At 39.8% G+C, this 21,663-nt stretch overlaps 1 protein-coding gene across 22 annotated transcripts in view; it reads right to left on the bottom strand.

Annotated features, from left to right (window-relative positions):
- Positions 1–19,589, bottom strand: part of RIMS1 (regulating synaptic membrane exocytosis 1) — a 507,054-nt gene extending 487,465 nt beyond the window's left edge. For 8 of the 22 annotated variants that reach the window (XM_047733138.1, XM_047733136.1, XM_047733132.1 and 5 more), the window contains exon 1: positions 18,831–19,587. In XM_047733138.1, coding sequence (XP_047589094.1) covers positions 18,831–18,994 — 164 coding nt within the window. In that variant the 5' untranslated portion in view covers positions 18,995–19,587. Of the gene's footprint in view, positions 1–18,830 lie in introns of all 22 variants that reach the window. The other 14 variants (XM_047733134.1, XM_047733133.1, XM_047733130.1 and 11 more) reach the window with 4 other exon arrangements.
- Between the last annotated feature and the right edge of the window lie 2,074 nt (positions 19,590–21,663).

The following is a 21,663-nucleotide window of genomic DNA, read 5'->3' on the forward strand; positions in this document are numbered from 1 at the left end:
CCACACACTCAAGACACAGTAATCCTTTCCACTGAATACAGACCATATGAATTATGTATGTAAATCTGTATGCATTCATCTGAGATTATAAACTCAACAGGTGAGTCAAAATGCTTCCTCAGGAAAACAACAAATGTGAAGAATTCAATCTGCAGACATAATCCAATGTAAGTCTATTCCAAAGTGCTGCTAAAATAAGGCATATTACCTTCGTTCCACATTAAAAAAAAAAAAAAAAAGCACCCACCTTCTTCTGTGTGTTCCTAAAGCTCAGGTAACTGCATTGTGCTAAAATCACTACAATGAATAGGAGTATTCTGGCTTTGTACAATGGCAGAACCAAAGCTCCAATTGTGATTCAAAATTCCTTTATATAGTATCAACACAGCAAGTACTGTACTTTTGAGCTGGAACAGTGCTCATACAGCACAGCTGTACCTGTCTTTATATTCAAAGAGATGTGAATAATGGGTACATAGTACTATCTAAATTCATACTATTGTAACAGTTATTATCGCCAACAGTTGCTAATGCTGCCCATGTATGAAGAGATATGCCAAGTATTTTATATAGCCATTGTTATCTCATTTACTTCTCCCACCCACCCGTGCTTCAGGGATGAGACAACTGTGGGATAAATGACTTAAGATCACATACTACTGGTAGAGCCCTGGAATCAAACCCAGGCCTCCTTGATTCTCAAATCCAGGTACTCATTCCCCTGCATCCCACAAGAATTACTACTACTGGAGCTACCTGGGATATATAAAGTATAGACTTGAGGAGGACAGGAACCCTGCACCTACAGCCTAAATCAGGACCAGCAACATAGGAAGTGCTCAAAAGTATTGGTTAAACGGATGAATAAACCACCATGACTATAAAAGAAGGGTATTGGCATAGATGAGTAGTTTTCAGATGTTTCCTTTTGCTGCAGAACTCTTTTTATTTTTCAGTAAGATTCCCAAATCACAAAATATGAAACAGATAAAGGCAATGAGATGGAAATGAAGCAGCAATACACAGCATAGATGCTTAGACCCTACCCAACAATGCTTCTTCCTTGTCCAGTCAACGTTACTCCCCAACACTGTGGGGCAGTCCCACGAGACACAGTGTGGAAACCACTGAATTGGATACTAAAGACCTTTTTGACTCAAATTTCATGAGTCTAAACATTGATTCTATCTTCAACAGGTTAGTTACTTCTACAGCAAAGAAACTAAACTAGTTCCTTATTGGAAATAAGTAGTTTAATAAAAATTTACTTTTAAATTATTCTAATTTGCTCACCAAATACCCCATGTGCTCACCTACATTTTTCATCATCTCTTACATTTGCCTGGCCCTGGCCAATGGCCATGAGCTGTAGTAAAGCATGTTAATTCTACCTCCTCCATCCCTCTTATCTGGATGTGGTCACATGCCCAAGATCACTACTTCCACATGGAAGAAGGCCACCCAATCCACATGGAACTGTGCAAATAAGAAATAAAATTTATTATGTTAAGATTTGAAAGTTGTTTATATTAATTTTTTGACGAATATATATTTTAAATTTAATGGAGATATGTAGACTGAGCACTGAATAGGTCTAAAATGTACTGCCCTATTTTCCTATATAACAAGGAGCCCTCAGACTTTAATTCCTATGGAAGGCACATACCTCAAGAGATGAGGTAAGGACTGTTTGAGAACAAATACCTAGATGGGAAGAGGGGATTTTCCAAAAACCACATGCCATAGTTGCCCCAAAACTTATATCATTGAATTAAAATCCCATCATTGCATATTTCCACACTGTCTAAATTTCCAGGTAGATTGTCTTCTTTACAAAAAATTGGTGGGAGGAAAGAGAACCAAAAGTTTCCTGAAAGCATACCTTTCCAATAAGTTTAGAAAAAAACAAATAAATCAGTTCTCAAGTGAAGTCACTGCCCTCAACAAATCTTAGTCATTGCCTCGCAGGCATTTGCAAGTATTTCATAGGTATATTTATAATTTAGGATTTGGTGATATTGTCAATCCCCCAAACAGACTTACAATCTGGATGCTACTAAAAATTGATTTAAATGCTCAATTTTGTTTATAAATCTTAGGTTTATCCTCCTCCTATTAATTGACTTCATATTTAACCTGTGACTTCCTTTAATTTTTAGGCAGTTAAAGAATATTTAATTTCCCCAAATTTCTTATTTTGAATTTCAGCTAAAATTAGGCAGATGCCATGCCAAGCTGTCCAGATGCACCTTTCAAGATGGGGAGACTCATTCCTCTACATGCTGAGGATGCTTCAGCTATCAACCCTCCCTTCATATCTGAAGAGAGCCACCTCTCCCAAAGCCAGGTCCCATTCCCTTGACAGCATGAAGCATGAATTCGGTGACTCGCCAATGTAAGAATATTATAACCAGTTTCACAGCTCCCAAGGGTCTGAGACCTTCCCACTGCAGCCCAACTTCTCCCAGCCTCTCTGCTTCCCTTCCCATACAGATGTTAATCCTGAAGGCACTCCTTAATAAACTTCCTACACAATAATCTTCATCTCAGCGTTTGCTTCTGGGGAACTTAACCTACAAGAAATCTAAACTACTCTCCAAACACAAGGATGGGAGGATGGGAAAAAACAACAACAACAAAAAACTAGAGTGGTCAGGTCTTTCCTATCACATTGTGTTTCCTAGACTGTCTCTCATGGTAAAGGATCTGAAGCAAATCATGTCATTCTGGATTCTGTATCCCCAAATGCTTTCAAGTTAAAATAAACTGGGGCATCCTGGGAGACAGGGAAGAAACATGAAGTGAAAAGATGTATATGGAAAAGAGGAAGTATAATTAACCTTGATAACAGTGCACTCCTTAATGGAGATTTCATGTGCTTTTATATGTACATACACATGCACACACACGTACGTGTTTGTTATTGAATTGAAAAATCAAAAATATACTCTCTCTCTGAACATGAAAACCTAAATACAGATTTGAGAATGTCTTTGTAATTTGTAGGAAAAAAAAAGAACAAATACAAAATCTTAATCAGGGCTCTCTTTTGGTTGGAAGAAATAGAAACTTACTCAAATTAGCTCAGATCAAGGTTACACAGCAATCAAAAAGCAAACAAGCAAACAAAAACCCCAAAAAACAAAAACAAAAGACAAGATTACATAGCAAAGCGTTCAACCAGCCTTAGAGTGACTCAGTCTGCGAGGTCAGTATCAAAGACGCTTGGTGCCTCATGCGCCAAAAGGCCTCTCTTACCTACATGCCTTTGTTAGTATCTCTTTCTCTGTTGACCCATCTTGCACATGGCCCAACATGGCTTCTTCTGTAGACTAGCAATTGTCTGTTTCTCTGGTAAATCGACACTCCTGCTTTCCACCCCTGCTATTTCAGACTTTCTTCCTCATCCTCAAATCTCCAGTTACCATCACTCTCAGAAGATGACTCAACTCCCACTTCACAGGAAACAGAAAGTATCCGACATTAAGTCCCTTATCTTTCCAGTTACAAACTTATACCCTTTCTCTTTTATTCAAACCATCTTGTTCACTGTATTCTCTCCATCAACTGTTAAACATTCTTAAATTTACTCTATTTAAATTCCATTTAAAAGAGGCCCCTTGGACCTAACTCTCATTTCCTTCCAGGTATCCCTTCTTTTCTCCCTTCCCAAATATCACAAAAGATCTTCCTGTGTTAAGTATATAGATTGATTCATATCTCTCTCACTCCAATCACTACATTCTAGTTCTGGCTCTACCACTTTTTCTGAAGTCACCAATGATCTCCTTGTTGAAGCCAACAACTGAATCCTATAGCTATTTACCAGTCCTCATTGTATTTGATGTCTCAGAATTTCCTTTTCATTAATTCAGATAAAATTTACATACCATGATAGGCACAGATCTTAAGTGTACAGCTTGATCAATTTCAACTAAGCATGCATATATGTAATACACAGCCCTACAAAATACAGAACATTTCTGTCCCTCCAGAAAATTGCTCATTTCCCTTTCATATCAACCCCTCAGCCCTGCTACCATAAAAGAGAACACAAATCTGGTTTCTAACACCATGGATTAACTTTGCCTATTCTAGAGATTCAGGTAAATAGAATCATATGGTCTGCACTATCTCTATCTGGCTTTTTTTTATTCAGCATGATGTTTTTGAGATTTACCTTTGTTGTTCATGTAACAGCAATTTACTCTTGTTTATTGCCAGGCAATATTTCACTGGATGAATATACCACAGTTCTAAAATTCATTCTTCTGCTGATGGACACCTATTGAGTGTCCATATGAGCTATTTTTAGTTTAGGGCTATTATGAAGAAGGCTGCTATAAACATTCTCTTATTGTGAATACATGTTTTCACTTTTCTTCTATAAATATCTATGAGTTGAACTACTGGGTCATAATGTGGATGCATGTTTAGCTTTTTAAAAAAGAACTACCAAACAATTTTCTCAAGTGATTATACTATACTATGCTCCCACAAGTGATGCATAAGAATTCTAGTTCCTCATTACCTTCACCAACATTGGATATTGCAGTCTTTGTTTTGGTCGTCCTAGTAAGAGTGCCTTTTCTTCCTTGAAATGCTCTCTTCCCTTTTATTTGCTGTATCAAGAGTCTCCTGGGTTTTATCCTACCTTTCTTTGTTTTAGTGTATTTTCCAGGTCATTGTCCCCTTTCAACTTTCAAAAGTGAGGTTTCCTTAAGACTTAGATTTAAGCTTTCTCCTTTTTTGAATCTAATCACTCATTCCCACCTGTAACTTCATGGCTAGATGACTGATAAATTTATATTTCCAACCCATCCTGTCTTCTGAGTTCTTAATCTATGGCCTGCAAGAGCTGAATGACCAAGACTAAACATAGGATCTCCATTTCATCCCTCCAGATGCTCGCAAAATGTGGTGGCACAAGTCAGAAGTCAACTCGTATTCAATCCACTAAAAGAAAATAACTATGGCTTTTGCTTACCAAATCTCTCTCAAATCTCAACACTTTGCCATCACCATCGAAATCCTTGCTTCTAACATCTCTCACCACAACTTCTGCAATAGCCTCCCAGCTGGTTTATACAAAGACATGCCCTGGGCCTTCAACCAATCAGTTCTTGATACTGTAGCCAGAATATTTTAAAATACTAATAGGATGTGTCATATTTCTCTTCAAAATATTTGGGATCCTTGGATAAAGATAACACTCAGTACCATGATCTGGAGGACTCCAACGTGTGAAGCTTCTATCTCTCCAAGAGCCTCTCAAACCATGCCCCTCCTGGCTTTCTCTTGGCTTTCTCCTCTTCCACAACGGGTTTTCTTCTACTTCTTCAGGTGTACCATTCTGCCTTCTACCCGAGACCCTGCATTCCTCCTGCCTGCTAGGTATTTCACTCCTTATTTGTCTAACTCCCACTCATGCTCAGATTAGCTCAGTCCTCGCTGTCACTTCCATGGAGAGCCATTCCTGGCCAGCCTGTTATTAATCGAAATTCCTGGTTTACACCATCTTACCAAAATATATCCAATATATACCAAAATATATCATATATTGTCCTGGGTTACATTGATCATAGACCTTACTTTTACATTTATTTTAAAATTTCACTTATATAAAATGTACCTTCTCCTACTTAGAAGATAGATGGTTCCATTAATTTTAGTACAATGCCTGGCATATCACAATTGCTCAATCCATTTCTGTTCTAAGAAAAAAATAAATAGATATTATTCATTTTCTTGAAATTCTGATTTCTTTCTTGTTTTCCATTTGAAAGAGAATCTCATTAGTTCTTGGCCAATGAATCATTTGGACTTGGATCAAGTGTCCATTTTTAGTTCAACCAGTCATGGCCAGGGTAGGATCGTACTGATACAGAGCTGCTTCTTCCAAAATGCCCAACAGGGCAAAATTTATAGTTACAAAGAATAATACAAGGCATGTCTAGATTATACAAATTATGTAAGTGAGATAGAATGAACTTCTTTCAAAAGATTTTGTAGAAAGAATGTTTTTTAAGTTTTCAAGTTTGTGGGTATGAGAGTTTATATGTACAGGTGCATGCATGAGCTGGGAGTGTTTGTGGATGCATATGTGAGTTGCCATTTCCTTCCCATTCCTCTAATTCTTTCTCTGGGTCACTGACTAACAGTCTGGCTGAAGACAAACTTCCAAATGAGGGGGAACCAAGAAAAACTCTTTTCACAGCGAGCAAAAACCAACTGGCTTTTCTAAATGAAAAAAATAAAATATGATTTCAATATGTACATAATTCAAAAGTATAGTAGGAAAAACTGTTTGGAATCATAAATAAATTACTGCATATTGAAAACATTGTATCTTTCAGAGAAGTGTTAAAAATTAAAAATAAAGTTATCACAATTAAGAAGTATTGATAGCTTAAACATAAGTCCAACAAATATCATAGCAAAGGAGATCTTTAATTAAATATTTCTTAGTCGGGGGACGCCTGGGTGGCTCAGTTGGTTGGGCAGCTGCCTTCGGCTCAGGTCATGGTCCCAGCGTCCTGGGATCGAGTCCCGCATCGGGCTCCTTGCTCAGCAGGAGCCTGCTTCTCCCTCTGCCTCTGCCTGCCATTCTGTCTGCCTGTGCTCTCTCTCTCCCTCTCTCTCTGACAAATAAATAAAAAATCTTAAAAAAAAAAAAATTTCTTAGTCGGGGTGCCTGGGTGGCTCAGTGGGTTAAAGCCTCTGCCTTCAACTCAGGTCATGATCCCAGGGTTCTGGGATCGGGCCCCGCGTTGGGCTCTCTGCTTAGCGGGGAGCCTGCTTCTTCCTCTCTCTCTGCCTGCCTCTCTGTCTACTTGTAATCTCTGCCTATCAAATAAATAAATAAAAGTCTTTAAAAAAAATATATTTCTTAGTCCCTGGCAATGATCCACTTACTTTGAATAATACTCAATATGACAAAATTCAAAATCAACAAAGTAATTAAGTGTTCCCATAGCGCTTGCTCTTTCTTTCTTCCTTCCTTTCTTTCTTTCTTAAATTCTCTCTCTCTCTCTCTCTCTCTCTCTCTAAGTTCCCTTAAAGTTTCCTATAACAGCATATACTCTTACTGAGCAGGCAAATCAAAGCAAAATTAGAAAAGAAAATAATTTTTTTGATTTGATGGTGGTTAAAATAATGTGGAGAGAGTATGACAGTAGAAAACACACTGGGTCAGAAGATACAAGACACAAAGTCCTATACCTAACTCTCTAACTAATTAATAATGAAAACCTGAAAGAATCACTGGGCTTTAGTTTTCTCTTCTTAAAAGTGGAGTTGGAATATATCTTCAGCAGCTAAAATGTTTCATCTTGATTGCCAACTCTCATCAGTTGATGGCCTGGAGTACTACACTCAGAAATGTTCTGAGACATCTAACATTTATCACTGATGCTTTTTTAGGTTCAGGAAGTCATTTGTGCACCGAGTATTTGCCAGCCCTGGACTGGATGTTAAGCTCTCATCCATATCTCAACTCAATCCAGTTATATTGTGTCAAAGACCAGTGTTTTTCTGCCGTGGGCATGCAGACTGAGCAATCCAGTCCAACAAGCACTTACTAAGGTTCAACCACATAACAGCCATAGCATTAAGCAATGGAAATGCCAATATGATTAGAAGAAGATACCAGCATTCAAGGAGTTTAAGTCTAGAAGATGACAAGGGGAAATCTTAATTAAAAATATAATCCAGTACAATACATTGCTTATGATCTAATTCTAAATACCAAATCAGAGAACATATACTGTGGTTTAAACTGTTACTGAAGTTAGTAATGTTTTAAATCAAAGGAAATATTTCAATTAAACATGTCTGTTTAGAGAATTACTTTTTTAAAAATATATTATTTACATCCTCCCATACTGACATGCAAACACTTTAAAAATGCTGTCCTTCAAAAAGCCATTCATGATAAATTAAGAGTACAACAGATCATCTCAAAACTATATTTCAATTTCACCTTGTAATATCCAACTTCCAGTACATTCTTCTCTAAGTTCTGGCCACCTGTGGTTCTCTCAACAGCCAAAAACATTCAGCTCATTTTTTGCTTTGAGAATTTGCTGATAGAGTACCCATGGTTAGCATAACCTTCCCACTCCATCCACCTACTCATACCCTATTAATCCATCCAGCAGCCTTAGGTGACTCTTCCACTCCACCAGCATGGATTTATTCATTCATACACATAGTTTAAAAAATTCAGGCACCTAGTACATGCCAGACACTGGCAAATAGGAATGATCCTGCTCTCGGGAACATATGCTGTACTGAGCTGGGACTGTCGCGTGAAAATGTTATAAAAAAGATGGGCACAGAGAAAAAAATACAAAAATTCATCTGGGAAGATGCACCATATGAGATGTTACTTGAACTCATATCAAAGGCTATGTAAAAATTAGGTAGACTGAGAAGGAAATTCCTAACAGAGAGAAAAACACAAGTGGAGTCACCAAGTTGTGAAGCTGTGGTGATTACTTTGAGATCCTGTTCAGTAAGGCTATGGCAGGAAGGTGGGCCTGGGCCAGTGAAAGGAGACAGCAGGCACAGTACAAATTATGAAATTTAATCTTTACACTGAAAGCACAGGGGTTTTATGTATATGTTTTTAAATGAATGTTAAAACTATTCCTCTGCCACCAGTGTGAAGATGAGATGGGGGGGTTCTGATCAGTGGCAGGAAAATGAATTAGGAGGTTATTGCAGGCAACCCAGTGAGTGGTGATGAGAGTCTACATTAAAGTCACAGCAACGTAATTGGAAAATAAAGGAGAAATTCAAAAGACTCTAAGAAGACTGGATCGGGAAAGATCTGACAATGGATTGAATAAGGAGTTGCCCTGTAGATGCCATCCAGAAAGGCAGGGTTTATTTAAATTTAAAAAAGAAAAAAAAGACAGTGTTTAAGCAGAAGGTCAAGACATGATTCTGGATCACAACTGGTTTGAAGTTCCCAAGGACATTCAGGTAGAGATCTTTAGCAGGTAGGTTAGGTGCATGGATTCAGAATTTGGTAGAAAATTCTAAGGTAGTAAGATATATTTGGAAATCATCAAAATATAAGTATGACTGAAGTCATGAACGTATTTGAAATTGACCAGAAACTGCATATAAAATGGTAGTAGAAGGGGGCGCCTGGGTGGCTCAGTGGGTTAAGCCGCTGCCTTCGGCTCGGGTCATGATCCCAGGTCCTGGGTTCGAGCCCCACATTGGGCTTTCTGCTCGGCGGGGACCCTGCTTCCTCCTCTCTCTCTGCCTGCCTCTCTGCTTACTTGTGATTTCTCTCTGTCAAATTTTAAAAAAAAAAATCTTTAAAAAAAAAAATGGTAGTAGAAGGTTGAGAGTAGGACCCATGGGAAGAGCAACATTGTATTATCAGTGGAGGATTGATTAGGGACACATGGGAAAAGGAGAAGATAGATCAGAAGGAAATGGAGTTACAGAAAGAAGGGCAAGAGAGCTTGAAAAAGTCCTCCAGCTCCTATTATAACCACCACTCATTTTGAACTCTTTTGTATGGCTTATTTAGCATTTTCCCAAAGTACACATTGTATTTTTTAACATTTGTACTACTTCACCAGGTAAATTATCTGCTACTTGACTTGGGATTGTAAATTCTTTGTTTTTTTCTTTTTCTGCATGTGGACCTCTAAGAACCTTAAACTATGTTGCCTTTATGGAAGCCAGGGACTAGATAGATAGCCACCTGACAGATTATCAATCATAGATCTATTCAATAGTAACATTATAGCCTAGACCTTTGGAGTTCCAAATACCAGGCAGTCCCATTCAGTGCCTGTGTCTGGAACAAAACTCAGACAATAGTATATTTTCCAGACTAGTACTAAGTTTTTACTCCAGGTTGCTATAGATTAGGTCATTAGATTTGGCCTAAGGTATGGAGACATCTTTATATTGAAATATCCAGCCTAATTCATAAGAGGACTTTATTACATTTTAGTTTTTCCAAATTATGTTTTTATGACAATTGTCATGATGGTCAAAGTAAAATCTCTTTATAATTTTTACTCTTACCAAAATTTTAATATCCCAAATATATAAGCCAGCTCATCTCAATTTCCCTTTATTTCAGATACAAAGACATCAAGTTTTCCTCCTGAAAAAAGGGGTTAGGAAAGAAGACTTTAGCTCCAATATATTACAAGACAGGAGAGCTAAGAAAGACAAATCTGCTAAGCTGTATGAAATATAAAAGGAAAAGCTATTTGGCTACTTTTGTTTTCATCTCTTTCTGCTAATACACTATGTAATCTTTCTGACCTGTATAGAACTTTGAAATGTGAATATATAAATACTATCCTATAATAAAGAAGCCTGATAAATTGATTTAAACATTCCCTAGATATTTCATATATCATCTGCCCAATGTTTCTAAAGTGTAAAACCCCACAAATTGAAAACAAAACAGCTAACCACTCAAATGAAGAGCTTCTCATTGCATTTGTTAAGAGCTACATTTAAACATCAAGAACGATAATGTGGCACATGATGCTTGTGCACTGATTACTTACAACTTTAAAATAACCTGATATTCTTGAGAATATCAGTAATCTCCTAGAATACTGCTCAAAAATCGATCATATTTGAGCAGAGGAATGCAACGGGGTAGCTAATCAAATAGACTACACAAAGTGTAAGAAATACAGCCAGAAAGCCCCATCAATAACTCCTACTATACTAGCTCCCATTTGTGAACATACGTGAGTCTATTAAAAGAAGGTAAACTGGGCAAGAGAAATTCATACACAGTGCAGATACTTTCATTGGTTTTCAATTCATTTATCTTACCTATGTAAATATAATGGCATCTTCCAAACAATAATTACCTGTATAATGATAGGGAACAGACACAAAAAAGACTAACTACTATAAAAATCACTAGCAAGGTATTACCTGTTATATTACATAAAGATAACTATTTGGCTCATTATAGTTCTTTAGTTCTTAGCTAATATCTAATTAAGCACATTAATTAGTTTCAATTTGTATGAAATTACTTTCTATAACATTACCTTATTTAACATCTAAAATTGAGAAGAATTATTAAAATGTTGCATTCTAAAATCTACTTAAATGTCTTCTCTAAATAGCAGGCTGCTCCCTTGCAAGGCCCAAAGGATAACATTTGTAAGGAAAGTCCTGCCTGCGGTTGCAATTCTTAGCCAGCGTTATATGAAAAATGTTTTGAAGTTTTAATTCTATTTTGCCATAAAAGGTAGCATTCCACTGAGACTCCATAAAAGATAACACCTCCTTCTCAGCCAAAGCTCTCCCATTTACCAATGATTTTCCAAAATAATATGTCTATAACTTGCTTGTATTATTTATTGGTAAGATACATTCTATGACTATTAATTACTTGACTTTCCTAAATTTTAAATGAATAATGGATCATAGAAGCAAAACTAATAAAAAAGAAGAAATTATCATTTATTGTCCATGTTGACACACAGAATTGAGAAAAAGAGGTACTTTCCATAATCATAGAGGAGATGTAGGCATAAATAGATACTGTCCTGGGTAAACCAACATGTATAGTCACTTTCTTTTTAAACAATTCTATTTTTCTCTTTAAATAAATATTCACATGTACAGGAAGTTTTCACAAGATAGCAACAGAGGTAGAAAATCTAAAGTCAGTACAGTATACTCCTCTCTTGCCATTCACAGAAAACTCACCTAGATCAAAGTGGACACGAACTTGATGAAAGAGTATGTATGAGAATATGCACACAGAAAACCCAAAGCATCCAGTAGAGAATCTTAAAAAAATCTGAAAAATGTATAATCTATTACATTACCCAACAATAAACTGACATGATAGAGAAACTACTACTTGACAAGTTTACGGTTCCTTATTCAGCCAATTCTGAAAATGAATAATTTATAAAATCCAGTGGCACTAAAATCATGGGTCTTTTTCTAGTAAAAGATGAGGAAATTACCCTAAACTAATTTCTCTTCACATTTTTGAATTAGAGTTGCCTTTTAGCTATTTCAGACTTGATCATTTTGCCCACATTGCTTTTTATGCTAAAGACATTTATGAGCTATTTAATGAGAAAAAGAACGTAAAAAGGTAAATACCACCTCAGACCAAGCCCTGGACTTATTTTACCTAGCACCTCCTTACCAAATTCTCCAACGGGTAGCTGCAGCCCTCGCCACACTACTGTTGGCATGACACAATGAGTGGACTGTTCTCTAAGAACTCATCTCCACAGAGCCCCTAGTAGCAGTAGTAACCACAGGAAAAGATAATCTTGAGAGTCTTCTGTAGTTTTTCGTACAGCAATTTCAAGTTTAAAGGTGTTTCCACCACCCACTGCCTCCTAAGTTAGCCAGGCAGGCATTATCAGTTCTACTTGACACACAAAGAAACTGAGACTTGGATGGGTTACACCTATAGAAAGTGGTAGTGTTAAGAACAGCATTTAGTCCACTGCTCTATCCAACTACTTGATGTTCACCTTCCCTTCTGACCATGGCAGTTACAAAATTGTAGTTAACACACCAACATCAGGCTCTCAACAAAGGACTCTCTTTATTCTACCTCAATAGCCCAATGCCTGAAATTAAAATAAAATAGCCCAACGCCCATTTTCAAAGCCTGAAAAAATGATCTTATTATTGAATTGACTATTGTACAACACTTTGTTCAAAATAGCCTATCTAATAAATAAAACTTGAGAACAATCGTGGGGAGAAGAAATAACCTCATGGTGGAGTAGAATGGTGGGAAGACGCTAAGGTATTAACACTATGAGCAAAAGAGCCAACAGGTCAGAAAAGCCCCTGGTGTAGAGGGTTAACGAAGAAGCTGTGGCCAGATCTAGAGATTAAAGAGAGGTGGACTTGGAAAAGGGCTGAAAATGCCATTGGCCAGAAGAAATTCTTCTCTTCCTCCTTTTAGGTTAATTTTCTGGACGCCAGAATCAAATGTCATAAGCAAAGGTAGGTATCTAGCTAGTGCTGGGAATTTCACTAATACTAGAACACAAACAGAATACTGAAAGGATGACCTTCTTATCAAGAGTGAGCTCAGAACAAGTGAAATATGTACCCAGCAAATGCCTGACACGTGGAAGGCACGCAAACAATGTTAGCCCTCCACCAAAGAGAAAAGAGAAACAGACCATAATACCACAGCTTGACACACTTTTATTATTATTATTATTATTATTATTTGCCTGATGTACTTTTAAAAAGATTTACAAGAGGACTACCAACTTGGGAGTCAAGGCACATAGGTTCTGGGTTCTATAACTCTAGTTGTCATATGCCCTAGGAAAATTTACCTCAACTTGCAGGACCAGCTCTGAAATATCCAACCCATATCACAGAATAAAATGTAAAAAGTGTTTAAAAAGTATTTAAAAAATTAAAAAAATATAAAATTGTCCATAAAGGTATATGAAATGCAATACAATGGACTTTATAATCCATGATACATCAGTCCCGTCCACCTGTATGTTCCAGGTATGGGAAAATATTATTTCAGGACTTCTGATTTGATATCTTTCCAGGAAGCTTACTGCACAGGTTTAAGATAAATCATTCTCCTCATTTAACAAGTTGAGCAAATAACACTCCCAAGATGTTGTGTTTCTATTCAAGTCAGCAGTAGCACATATAGCCCACACTGGTTTCCATATTCTATTTCAAATTTGGTAATATACTTATTTAAATGATGGTACCCCCTCACATCTGGTTAAGAAAGAACACATACAACTTAAAAGAAAGTCAAGACATGTTAGCAAAAATGTGAACTAATGGTTATGTCTCTTTCCCTCCATTCTCTTTGATAGCTCCTCATGTCTTTCCTTTTTTAAGGCTTCCCTATTCTATATTTTCTCTGAAATATTTGGGAATTCAGTCCTGGGCACATTCACTTACTAAGTTTTGCTGAAAGAAGAAAACTTCAATAGAGTACAGGATTAACCTTCTCTAAATGTAACTCTATCCATAAATGGTGTAAAAGAAGCTGGAGTTCAAGTAAAATGGTGAGTTTTATCCTTCTTCTCTATTTAACACAACATCTCAAAAATGGTACATACCAGCTCGTGTTGTAGCAGCAGTCCCTCATTACTATTTGCGTTCTTTCTTTTCCTTCTTACCCTTCCTTGTCTCAGCAACAAGAGAGAATATTTTCAGGCGTAAGAGATGAAAATCTTTGCAAATCCCAATGAAAACATGATACTTGCATCCATGGGGACTCCCTCTGCATTCCTCCCCAGCTGCCCTGTCTGCTTTTCCTTCTTTTCCCACTTGCTAATTTTGGCCTTTCATACTGAGTCTTATGGATACATATGAGGTCATAATAGCATAATTGGTTAGAGGGAGAAAAAGGAGAAAGAAAAGCTGAAATTATAAAAGTTCTACTTCTACTTTCCTTCACCTTTCATGAAGGAAGTAGATACTATGGATGTGAGAAAAGTCAGCATTAAGCTTCCTGTTAAGAAGAGAGTGAGAATATGTTGGCTAATTGAACATAATAAGGAAAAAAATAATTTAAAAGAGAAAGAAGAGAGGGAGAAGTCTAAAGTCAACATTTTCTATAAATTAATTTCACACCATGAATTGCAGAATTTGTAAGTAAAATAGAACCTCACAGAATCCCCATTTAATTATCTTGCCCACATTTACACAATAAGTGCCAGACTTAGAACTAGAACCCCAAAATGCTTGGATCCAAAGTTAATGGCCTTTCCACTATACAATGACACTTTCTATTTTCTTCAAATTGGAGACAATTCGCTTCTCCTCACTCCACAGGAAAACTCTATTAACAGTGTGAGTGAAGCTCCAGGCCCTCCTATAATCAGCACCTGATCTACTAAGTCAACCTAATCTTTTGCCAAACCACTTCTCTAAAACTGAGGAAAGAGCACAAACTAATTTAAGGAAAAGGTAGATGAAATGCAAGCTCTTTCTTGGTGGAAAGACAGTGTAGTGTGTGAGAAAATATTCAGACTTAGAATAAAAGGTCTGGGCTTGAATCCTGGTTGGGCCATGTAATGTGAGTCAGCTTAGGGTATTACTGGAATTCTCTGAGTTTAGGATGAAGATTTGAGGATTATGTGACCTGCTTTACCTTCTGCACAGGCTGTTGTGAGAATCCAAATATGCATGTATTAAAACTTGAGCATAGTTCAACTCTTTGGCATTTGATTCAATAACCACTTAGAATAATGGCCAGAATGAGGTAAATGCTCAATAAATGTTAGTAGTTTTATTAATTATTTCAATAAGGTTCTCAATTCCCATCCTCAAATCCCTTTAACTCTCTACTTCTATTTTTTCCTCTTCCCTTACTATTCTGTGGCTCCTTTCTCTATGAAGCTTTTATAAAAAAAAAAAAAAAGAAAAAAGGAATAAGATTTTAGATCTAATAAGATCTTCTCTGATTTAGGTCCCAGATAATGCAGTTTTCAACTCATGTAATGTATTGGCTCACGGTGTCTGGTGACAGTTACTTGAAAGAGTATTCATTGAGGAAGCTGGGTTTCAAAAAGCCTTCAGAAAACACACACGCATGCACACACACACCAAAAACCTACTAAGATTAAGAAAAGACCTCTGATTTGCAGATAATTAAATCAGTCATTAAGAATTATTTAAAGGGGTTCAACTATGTCTAGTTAAATGGCAATGGTATTTAAAATTGGTGCACTTTGCCAACGAAATGAATTATTTTTATGACTAAGCACTTACAATTTTGAGTAAAATTTTTCTGAAATCTTGAGGTAAAAATTAGCTTGATTTTTCTGTTCCATTTATACATATCTAAAGATGAATTATCAAGGTCAAATTCAAGTAGTAAATTATAATCAAGGCTGATGAAACTACACAAATATATTTTAATGTATTTTTTTAATCTTTCCCATATTCACACATCAGTTTTCTATCCTCTATGAATGCCTTGCACAATTGTACACATTGTGAAGAGAGAGACAGCATGCACAGTAGGTAGCTCAAGGTGACGGTTCTGCAGTGATGACAAAAAAGTGAACTTTAAGTCTAACTGCTGTGACCAGAACTTTCGCTTTGTGGGGCCTGTTGTGAAAGTAATTTCTCAGATACGTGATATGATGGACCAATCATTACCATAAAAACTTATCTCTGGTTTAACAAACACTTCAAAGCCTCGTGAAAAGTATCATGTTTTCCACTATTTTTATGCAAAGCTGAGAAAAGGCCACCACTTATGACTGTGTCATTAAGTTCCCACATGTATGTGTCATCTGAATAACTTCTACAATGACCAGTTCTTAAGACATAAAGTGCCCTCTGGAAAAAAAGTACAGCACTGTTCCACTAAGTGCAGACAATATGACACACTTACACAGCAGCAAACCGGGATTCCAAAACACTCACCAATCTGCCACTGCACAAAAGGCCAAGACATTAACAGACGAAGCTGATTGATAAAGTTAATGCAGAGGTCTGGGATGATAGAGGGCTGTTGTATAACAGCGTCACATACTGCGATATTTTGTGAATCCTTGCAATAAAGGAACAATATTTGCAAGCTGGGGCAAAGCAGTCACAGGAACAGCAGTGGGAAAGATGTTTCAGACATGAGCAGTTGGACGGTGTTCTTCATTTTTATTTGTCCACAGGAGCCCATACAATCTTATGCTATCCTTAGGCAGTTCACAGATTTGGAATTCTGTCCTAAAACTCACCCTCTCCCACTTAAAATCTCTCGCTCTCCAGCAGCCTGAAACAGCCTACGGGAGAGGCGCGATGGCCACTACTTGCACTGTGCCTTTCCCTTCCTAGTTGGACCCTATCAGCAGCTCATGGGTTCCGCTGGCTGCTGGAGGCCTCCATCCACCTGCTGTCTGCAGTGAACACCGAAAGGAACAGGCGCAACCTGTAAATCCCGACCAGCATAAAGGGTGTCCAGGACAGGTGGCAGGGACTGCAACCAGTGAGGACAGACGGACTGACAACCAGACAGACAAACAGCAGCACCATCAGACACAATCCATTACTTCCAGTCTCAGAAGAGGGGAAGCCTGCAGCACCAGGGATGTGAGTGTTGCACTAGGGACAGGCAGCAGATTAACGAGGGTTCTGCCTCCCTCAAGCCGCCAGGCTTAAAGTATTTGTTTTTTGGATGAGAAGGAGCAGGGAATCCAGAAACCTGCTGCTCTTTATAGAACAAGGCCAGCTCTGGCCTTGCAAGTTAATGGACCCTTTCTGAGTCTACAATGAAAGGGCAAGAGGAATGACTGTATTTCTACCCTTTTGCTGGGACCCAGCATCCACAGCAGTTGCCCGATATCCCCCTCTTCCATCTGGGTGGCAGCTACACGGGTGGGGACCTATCAGTCTGTGAATGCAGCCTCCCTCCTTTCCTCTCCTTCCAGGCACTGCTGCACTGAGAGGAAGCAGAAGAAAGCTTCACTGGCAGCATCTTCTCTAGAGAAGGCAATCCTTCAGGGTTTGGCGGAGGCCCTGATGGGTGTGTTCCATGCGTGGGTGTCACCCCTGTTCCCTCCCTGCCCCCTTCTTTGCTCTCAGCTAACTCCAGATGCAACAGGTTCCCTTTGGCACTTCATGCCAATCCTCTGCCCCCAGATACACCTTCTGGGCTAAACAGGAGACACCAAGGAATTAGTTCCAACCAGGATCTCCAAATTCCTTTACCCTCAAGTTGAAAACTTTCCTGAATACAAGAAGACCTCCCAAGGGAAAGCAGGGTCGAAGTCCCCTTCAGCTCCACTCTGTGGGTGATGCTAAGGAGTAAGGAAAACCCAGTCTAGATGCCAGTACCTTGTAAGCAGTTTTTTCTGAGAATATGATAAGCAGCAGCACAGGCAGTGTCACACACCCCTGCACCACTAGCAAGGAGCCCCATCCCCTCCCCAGACACAGGAAAATGGGGCACTAGACAGAGAGCCTTTGAAGGGTTGATGGGCTTTAAGAGGGGATGTGTGCAAATATGTGATCCCCTATTGTACTGCTTCCACCAGGAACTGAGCAGGCCCCAGAGGTCTCTTGGAAGGAAACCAGTAAAGAGGAACCTCTATTTTATTCAGGCTGGAGTCCCCATCAGCTTCTCCCCTTATTAAAAACTTTGCATCGCCAATGGCACTGTATAGGGGTAAGAGAATGTGTCTTCACACAGGAATTCTGTGTAGAAGACTGTGACTAAAAGCTTAAAGAGAAGCTGGGTAGGCAGGTTACCAAAGATGGCAACTGCCCAAAAAAAAAAAAAAAAAAAAAAAAAAAAAGACCCAACCTTGATCTGGAGATGAATGAGTACCAAAATGAACACTAACATAAGCATTTTTCTTACATAAATACTGGCACCCTTCACTGGGGTAACCCCAACCTCCTAAACAACTCCAAGAGAAGAGGAGCTGTTCTCAGCACCTCTCCATCCCACCTCCCGGTTCTCCCACTCATCCCCTCCCCTCAACCTCTTCCCAGCCCAGGGCCCTTCCACCTGGGTGGCACCAGCTCTCCTCAGCTTCTGCATACCCCACCCTCAGGGTGGTCCCTGTCCACCCAGTCTTCCTCTGCAACCCAGCCTGAAGCCATCCTCCCCTGGCTCCTGGGCTCCCGTTCGGTGGCATCCCCTCCTTCCTGCTGTCCCCGTAATCTCCCTCCGCCTCAACCCAGCGCCCCTGGCCCCAAGGCGGGAGCCTCCGCCCCCAACCCCAGCACCCTCGCCCGCCCCTCCCCCACACTCAGCCGCGAGGATTGGGTGAGTGAGTGGTGAATGGACCGATGGAGGCACGGAGGCACGGATGGCGCGGCTGGGGGTGGCTTACTTGAGCATGGCTTCTTCTTTTTCCTCCTCTTCCTTCTGCCGGTCCATCACTGCCATGATAATGTTCCTCTCTTCCTCGGTCAGGTGGCTCAGGTCGGGCAGCTCTTGCATGGGGGGAGGCACCGTGGGTGGGCGAGAACCGCGGGGCCCCACGGCCGAGGACATTTTCGTGGCCTGCCCGCCCCCTCTTCTGGCTCCCTGGCTCTCACCTTTCGGATTCACGCCCAGCAGCTGCGCCCCTGCTTCCCCTCACAGAGGAGCCCTCCTGGCGGCGGCGGGAGGAGGAGGAGCAGCGGCGGCGGCAGCAGCAGAGCCGGGGAGAGAGAGAACCCAGTCTTTCATGGTTGTTTGCATCCACCCAGTCCCGGATGCTCCCTTTGTTTTGGTCGCCCTAGCTAGGCTCGGGGCCACCCGGCCACCTCCCGCAGCCTAGCCTCGGCCGGCGGGGGCGGGCAGGCGGAGGCGCGGCGGGCGCGGCGAGGGGGCGAGGGCTCGCGCCAGGCTCGGCCGATCCGGGCGTAGCGCGCTGGGCGCGCGGGGCGGGGGCGGGGCTGGGGCCGGGGCCGCCGCCGCTGGAGCCGCCGCCGCCGCCGCCGCCGCCGCCGCCGCTGAGGCTGCTCCCAAGCTCGGCTGCCTCCAGTTTGGGGCTGCAGGAGGGAGAGGGAGAGTTTTGGGTGTCAGTTAGGCGGAGTCTCGGAGGCTTCGCTCCCGGGTGATGCTGCTGCTCTCGCAGACATAGCTGCCAGCCACTCAGTCCGGGAGCCGCTCCGCCCACGGGCAGCCACCCGCCCACTCCCCAGGTCGGAGCCACGCGTGCCCCAGCCTCTCCCCCCACGCTCGCAAACATGCACGCCACATCGCTCTATCCCCAGGTACCCCTCACCCGTGAGTCATCCTCCCTTTCCTGGTCTCTCGTCTGTGTCATCCTCCCCAGCCCTGTTTTTCCTTGGATTGCATTAATCATCATCATCCTCGCTACCATCTTCATCGTGGAGCGTTAATATTATTTGAGCACCCACGATGTTCTGAACAGCAGGATGGAACACCCTCTGGACGCATTTTTTTTTCCCTGCTACGATATATTTCACATTTACTAGTCAAGTGTTCATAACAACAATAATGTGATTTTTTAAAAGATAATTTTGATAAACACACACACCTCTCCGACAGCCTGGATTTTCTGGGTCCATTGTGTGCTGTGTCTTTCTTGACCCATCCTCAATAGGACTGTTCTGCAATTTATCCTAATCCCACCCCTCTTAAAATTTAAGATGCCCCACAACCCAGCAACTATTTAATTTGTCATTTGGGGCTCTGGGGTAGCCCCAACACATCGCATAACCGCACTTCTCTGGTGCTTGCAAATGGATTATCTACTTGGATTCCTCTAATGATGCTCACTATCATCACGTACTCACTTCTTAGCACTGTAGGTACTTCTCAAGAAACACTGATCCCAGATAAGAAAAACACCCAACCATATCGTTTCGTAGGAAGCTTTTGCTCAATGCCTGGCGCAATGATAGACATGAAGGATGAGTTTCTCTTGCTGATAAAGGCAAAAATAAACAGACAATCCCTTCAAAACAGGTATTGTTACAGGCTTTGAAACCCGAAGACTGAATATTGTTAATATAATTATAAAAGAATCAATATAGAGAAGAGTTCAAATTGAACAACAGTTTCCTCGTGAATATCTCTCTTAGAAATGGTGATGAGAGAATTGATATGTTTCTCCTGGAGAATTTTTTCTTTAGTTCCAGAAAGGATCTAGCACTAACATGTATTTTTTCCTCCAAGCCTAACTTTGTTAATGAAGAAAAAGATGGTGATATTTATGAATCCTAAAAATCCAAAATTTTCAAGTTTAAGGGTTTATGTTTGACTACTTGATCTGCCATGAATGCATCTGTTTGCTTCTACATCGACACACCTATTTGAATACTCTCAGTAACGGAAGGCTCCCTACTTCTTAATTCTATTTCCATGTCTAAATCTCTCTTCTACTTGAAAAGCTTTCAACTATTGGAGATGGCTATCATGTCATCTTTAATTTTTTTTTCAGAGTAAACTTTGCTAGTTTATCCAACCAGTAATCATATAGCATAATTTCAAAATCTGATCATTCTGATTATCTTTCTTTGGGTACACTCATGTTTTTTCCCTAGCTTTCCTGAATAGCAGTATCAAGCATACATACAAGGAACCAAGAACAGTATCTGGTACTTAGTAAGTGCTTTATAATCATTATTTTTATTTGCACAACTTAATATTGGCCTACCTTGTAGGTAAGCATATCAGTTATGATGATGTCACTGAAATAAACACAATCTACTAAAATTTCCAGGTTATTTTCACAAGTGCTGACGCCTAGCCAGATTTCCTCTTTCCTCTAATTAAGGAATTAATGAAAACATTCTAATCATCTTTTCATCATTGTAAAAAAAAATTTACTCATTTTCCTCAGGCTAGCATATATTCACGGGGAAAATGAGTTTGATTTCTGGCTCTACAAGTATTTTATGATTTTGGTAAAATCACTTATCCTCTCTAAACCTTGGTTTTCTCATCTCAAAAGTGGAGTAAAGATATTTGCCTTAAAATAGAAGAGAAATAGTAAATGAAAAGACATATTTGAAGCATTTAGCTATGTGCCTAACACTTTGTAGTTCTCTTGTTCTTATTTCCTGCTCTCTCCAAGAGATGTATTTGGCCATCCCTCAATTATTAATGTACAGAGAGTAGTTAAAGATGAGGATGATGCTCTAGAAGATGCCTATTAGTCAATGCAGAGATACAACAGACAAAGGCCTTGTCCTCAAGAGGTTTATAGT

The sequence above is a fragment of the Lutra lutra genome, chromosome 6 (genome assembly GCF_902655055.1).
Source record: "Lutra lutra chromosome 6, mLutLut1.2, whole genome shotgun sequence".
NCBI classification, from domain to species: Eukaryota; Metazoa; Chordata; class Mammalia; order Carnivora; family Mustelidae; genus Lutra; species Lutra lutra.